At 36.9% G+C, this 5,190-nt stretch overlaps 1 protein-coding gene across 1 annotated transcript; it reads left to right on the top strand.

Annotated features, from left to right (window-relative positions):
- The first annotated feature begins 222 nt into the window (after positions 1-222).
- On the top strand, positions 223-4,895 carry LOC114164399 (DCL-like protein). Its single transcript, XM_028049065.2, has 3 exons — positions 223-720; positions 2,298-2,412; positions 4,426-4,895. The coding sequence occupies exons 1-3, from the start codon at positions 371-373 to the stop codon at positions 4,600-4,602; spliced, it is 642 nt and encodes a 213-aa protein (XP_027904866.1). The 5' UTR covers positions 223-370; the 3' UTR covers positions 4,603-4,895.
- Positions 4,896-5,190: the final 295 nt, after the last annotated feature.

The raw sequence follows: 5,190 nt of genomic DNA, 5'->3' as shown, positions 1-5,190 counted from the left end.
ACTAATTACAATATACTTAAACTATCTATTTATGTTTTCTAAATTTTAAATACCAATTTAATAAACTGTCTTTTATTTATTTTTTATTTGTATTCATATGTAAATTTAGAGTACAATATTTTTCATGCATTCAGTAAAGCAATAGTATTTCTTAATCTTGATTTTAATATTTGTTGAAAAGATAAAGAATAGTGAAATTAGATTTAAATGATAATTGAGATTGTGATAACCCGCTGGGGGAAGAAAATGGGTAGAGGAGAAGGAGCTGAAGCTGCTTCTTTATCCTAAACTTGAGTTTCCCGCAGAGCTGAGAGAGTGAGTGCTGAATAGTAGAATACGATGTTAGTTGGATAATTGGGTGAGGTGAGTGATGAATTCAACTTCAACCATGGCTTTGTCTTCTTTACTACCCAAAACGGCACCGCATCTTCTTTCCCTCACAAACCCCTTCTCTTCCTCTCCCTCTACTCTCATCTTACCTTTCCGCTTCCACTTTTTGTCTCATCTACCTCCTCTCTCTCCCCTCAAAGCTGCTTCCTCCGGCGGCGATAGTTTGCGCAGCAAGCCCCTCACGTCGCAGGGAAGGGGGATTTTGGAGGAACACGGCAACCACGCCTTTGAGGAAGACGACGACGACAAATGGATTGACTGGGAGGACCAGATTTTGGAGGACACCGTTCCTCTCGTTGGCTTCGTCAGGATGATTCTTCATTCTGGACAGTATGTTTCTATCATCAAATCATTTCCCTTGCTTTACTTTACTTTACTTTGCACCTATATGTATTATGCAATTGCAGTTGAAACTACTAATATATCAGTTAGTCTAACTCGAATCCAATGCAGATCATATACTAACAGTCTAAGTCTACCGTTTGAGTGTTTTAACCTTTCCATATCACAATAAACAGTTCAATCATCATCACCGAGTTCTTAATTCCTTGTCACCTCTTGTATTTAAATCTGGGTGTTCAGATTTCTTAAATAGCTACTATTGCGGTGCTATTGCTTTGGGAGTTTCCCTGGATTCGCAACTGTATTCCTTCTGCTATTGTGGCTGCTACGAGTGCCATGGTTGTGGCATGCATCCTCTTGTTATCTCTGGCCTATTGAACTCCTTTGAGTTAATATTGATACCATGATAGTGCTGAATAAAATGCACAAAAAGAAATTTCTCATTGCTGTAAGACGATTACAATCGGCAGTGCGTACAGAGAATAAAACAAGTGGTTTATATATCAAGAGTAACATAATACAGCTGGAAAAAGCTGTTGTAACAAACTAACAGAATAAAAAATAAATGTAAAATGGAAGAAGATATCTATGATATCTCTATCAAATATTATGCCAATTCTTTTTCATTTTATATTTATTTGCCTACAGCTTAATTTTTTATGTATATATAATTGATATGTATAGTATATTTAACCTATTATATGACTTTCACTATTTGCTCACAATGGTATCCACCACTGGATATAACAGTTTATTGACTTTCCACCGTTTTCTGCTATCCGCAACTGATGATACTGGCTGTTTGAACCGATGAATCCCATCACTGCATGGCTCTAGGGTTATGTCCATAACAATATAACTGGAAACAAGAAAAGCAAGGAGGGAGTTCTTTTATATGGGTGCTGGAAATGCCCTCTTTGTTGGTAACTGACATTGTCTTGTGTGTCAGGCCTAAATATTAAGATTGACATTTTAGTGCTCTGCCATTTTCAATGTTGTCTGGGTTTCAAACACAGAACCTTGGCTATATGAAAAGGGCCAGGGAATTGGTAATCCTTTTAATCCAAAAGTTCCAAACCAAATTTGGTCTTTTTGGGGATTTCAATTTCCAGAAACGAAATCTATAGCTGTAATAGCTGTGAAATTGATAAAGACGACTTGGATATAGAAGATGATGATTAATGAAACCTATCTAGGAAACTTGTATTTGGCTTTTTGTTGGTATTTACTTGCATGTTTAGACACATATGGCTTTTTATTGTTTTTTTATGAATTTATGAATTTTGAGTAATTTCTATAATATTTTATAATTTATGTATACTATATAAAATTTCGGACTTGTGCTTATCCCACTATTTGTTATCCTCTATAGAGTTTCTGGGGCCAGTTGCTATGCGCTGCTATTTGGGATTTAAAATACTGATGGATCTACATACATGTTTTGTTTTCATTTATCTTGGAAATCCTGGTGATAGCTTGTTACAAATTGTTGCCTCAGATATACATGTCCTGGTCTCATATCTCTCGGAATTCTGATAATACCTTGTTGCAAATTCTTGTCATAGATATGAAAGTGGAGATAGACTAAGTGAAGAGCATGAGAAAACCATTATTGAGAAGCTGCTTCCCTTTCATCCAGAATTTGAGCAAAAGATCGGATGTGGAGTTGATTATATCACGGTATCTCTCTATCACATACAATTTTCTCCTTCTTACTCACAACTCGCACACACACAATATATGCACTAATTTTGTTGACAAAAGGCCTTCCCTATATTATTTTTTATTTTTTTTTTCCAGTTGGGTCCAACAATTATGAATTTTATAGGTTTAGCAGTCTCTTAGAGTATATATATGGCCGTGACATCAGGTGTTCGTCCATTAAAAAAATTTGAAATGGCTCTGGTTTATGGTGGGTGATAAAACCATCTTAACTGTGGTTACCCGGTTGATGTGAGACTGTGGGGTGCTTTCATTGCTTTTGCAGCCTCCATCACCATCATTGTGTTGGATGTGAGACGGTGTGGTTAGTCCTGTACTGTGTCTTCTAGTAATGCAGCCTTGCCTTAGTAGCGATTATAAGTTTTGGATAATTTTCAACTTATTAGGTGGATTTGGAATTGAGTTTGGTCCTGAGCTCAAATTCCAGTAGTGGGGTCCCACTAATAATAGGATCTGTCTCTAACGAATTGCAGGGTGCAATAGTGCAAATTGCTTTATTGATGGGAAATTGAAGTAATTGGCTTTTGTTAATTCATGGAGTGCTATCTGATTGATTTTGTTTTATGAAAATTTATGCCACTGATTTGTTCATCATTGGTGATCCACTCTACATTTCACTCGGGAAAATGGTCCCTTGCAATTAGAGAATGTAACGAGCATAAGTCCTTGGGAGAACCACACCCCAAAAGCTAGCTATTGGAGTGGGAGAGCCCAAGTCCTTATAAGACCTCCCCTTTGAGGTGACCTCCTCGATGTGGGACTCGTTACATTACCACCCCCTTCGAAAGCCGACGTCCCGGCGGCTCTCACCACCACGACGGGCCTCACCACCACGACGGGCATCACCACCACTCCTTGGTGGGTCTAGCCCCGGCGGGTCTACAACCACCGGTTGGCCGGCTCTCAACGAGAGCACCATTTGTAACGAGCATAAGTCCTTGGGAGAACCACACCCCAAAAGCTAGCTATTGGAGTGGGAGAGCCCAAGTCCTTATAAGGCCTCCCCTTTGAGGTGACCTCCCCGATGTGGGACTCGTTACAGAGAACTCCATCCTTAATATTGTTAATCTATTTGCCTAGTTGGATAGTTTTTACACCACCTGATTTGTTAATAACTGAACTTAAGTATCTTTTCTGTCTCAGGCTCTGCTACAGATAAGTTTTTTCAGGATTTCATACTAAACTTGTATTGATTTTTCTCTTTCTAGTAGGCCAGTAAATTTAGTGCTCCAATTCGTCTGCTTTGCTCAATTTTTGTCTCATTCCACGGTAGTTATGAATTCACATAATACATGTACGTAGAAATGTTTAGCCCTGTAAAAGCCTTTTGCTGCTAGCCATGTGAGGTGTGTAAAAACATCAATTATACCGAAATAAGCCATATTTAAAAAAATCCAAATAATGTAAATAGGGCTTTAAACCAAGATTTCTACTTTTTAGCAAATAATTCAGTTAACTGGTTTTAAAATGATTTTGACTTACAGTAGGCTTTTAAAACTGGTTGTTGCTAATATTTTAGCCAAAGCTGGTGCTAGACAAGTTTTAAAACTAAGTTTGGTTAAAAGCTGAAGTGGGATCAAAACCAGATGAAAATTAGTTTAGAACTGGTTCGACCAAAACCAAACCAGTTTTAAAATCCGATTCTTATAATTGGTTGGATTTGAACTGGTTACATTATAAGCCCTCCCGGCTAGCCAAATCTGGCCTTCGACCTTGGTGTTACCTTGGTGTTGAAAAGTATGCAAATGAAAGGATTCCATTTGTCCCTTGCCTGGCTACAGGTGCATGGTGCATTGACTGGCTTCTTATCTCTAAAAAACTCGTAAAAATCAATAAAATATGTATTCAATGCCTTCATTGTCTCTCGAATTGAATTACAACAAATCTGTTTTTCTTGGGGTTAACTAATTACACTTGGTTTGTGATTTTTACGTGTTGCTGAAAGTTTATTGTTCGCTTTAAAAATGTCAGATTGGATATCATCCTGATTTTGAACGCTCAAGGTGTTTGTTCATTGTTCGACAAGATGGTCAGGTGGTTGATTTTTCATATTGGAAATGTATAAAGGGCTTGATCAGAAAGAACTATCCCTTATATGCAGACACTTTCATTCTCAGACATTTCAGGAAGAAAAGTCGTAATTTGTGAAGTTAAAACTGTATTATGCTGGTTGGACCATTTTATATTAGCGTTCGCATCCTTTTTAATTTTTTTTTTTCGTGTTCTCTTATTGATAGCATGATATTTTAAAGGTATGGAAAAAATGGTGCACATTTTTTGTGGAGTTCAGAAGGGTGTTTGATATTTAGCGACTCACTGCAAATGATTGCCATTTTATTGACAATATTCGTAGTGATATAAAAATATGGGAATGTAGATGATGTATATATACCTTGATGATATTGTACCGTTCAGTGCATATATTTTTTCCTTTTGTAGAATTGAAGTTCATTTTATACCGTTTTACACCCTGTTTGCTTAGAGTGAAATAATTGGAGATGATGGAAGAAAGGTAAAAAGTAAACCTTCTATTGTCTGTTTAGAAGTGAAATTAGGAATGAAGTCTGTGGGACTGGACGAGGGGAATTGTAATTTCCTTATTCGGCCCAGTCTTCATTTCCTTTTAGTCTTGAACCTATGTATATATTACCTTTCATTTAGTCTGGATTAGAATTTTTAAAATGTAGAAAATATATTTTAGAAAGTTCAATTCAAAATTAATGGATACAAGAAAAT

The sequence above is a fragment of the Vigna unguiculata genome, chromosome 9 (assembly GCF_037176805.1).
Source record: "Vigna unguiculata cultivar grain cowpea cultivar isolate G323 ecotype 2 chromosome 9, ASM3717680v1, whole genome shotgun sequence".
NCBI lineage: Eukaryota > Viridiplantae > Streptophyta > Magnoliopsida > Fabales > Fabaceae > Vigna > Vigna unguiculata.
This window is presented reverse-complemented; position numbering and strand designations above follow the sequence as displayed.

Excerpts from the sequence above, each read along its gene's own strand:
- LOC114164399 (XM_028049065.2), top strand. The coding sequence starts at position 371 with ATGAATTCAACTTCAACCATGGCTTTGTCTTCTTTACTACCCAAAACG. Across the intron at positions 721-2,297 it reads ATGATTCTTCATTCTGGACA|ATATGAAAGTGGAGATAGAC; the intron begins GTATGTTTCTAT and ends TTCTTGTCATAG. Across the intron at positions 2,413-4,425 it reads GTGGAGTTGATTATATCACG|ATTGGATATCATCCTGATTT; the intron begins GTATCTCTCTAT and ends TAAAAATGTCAG.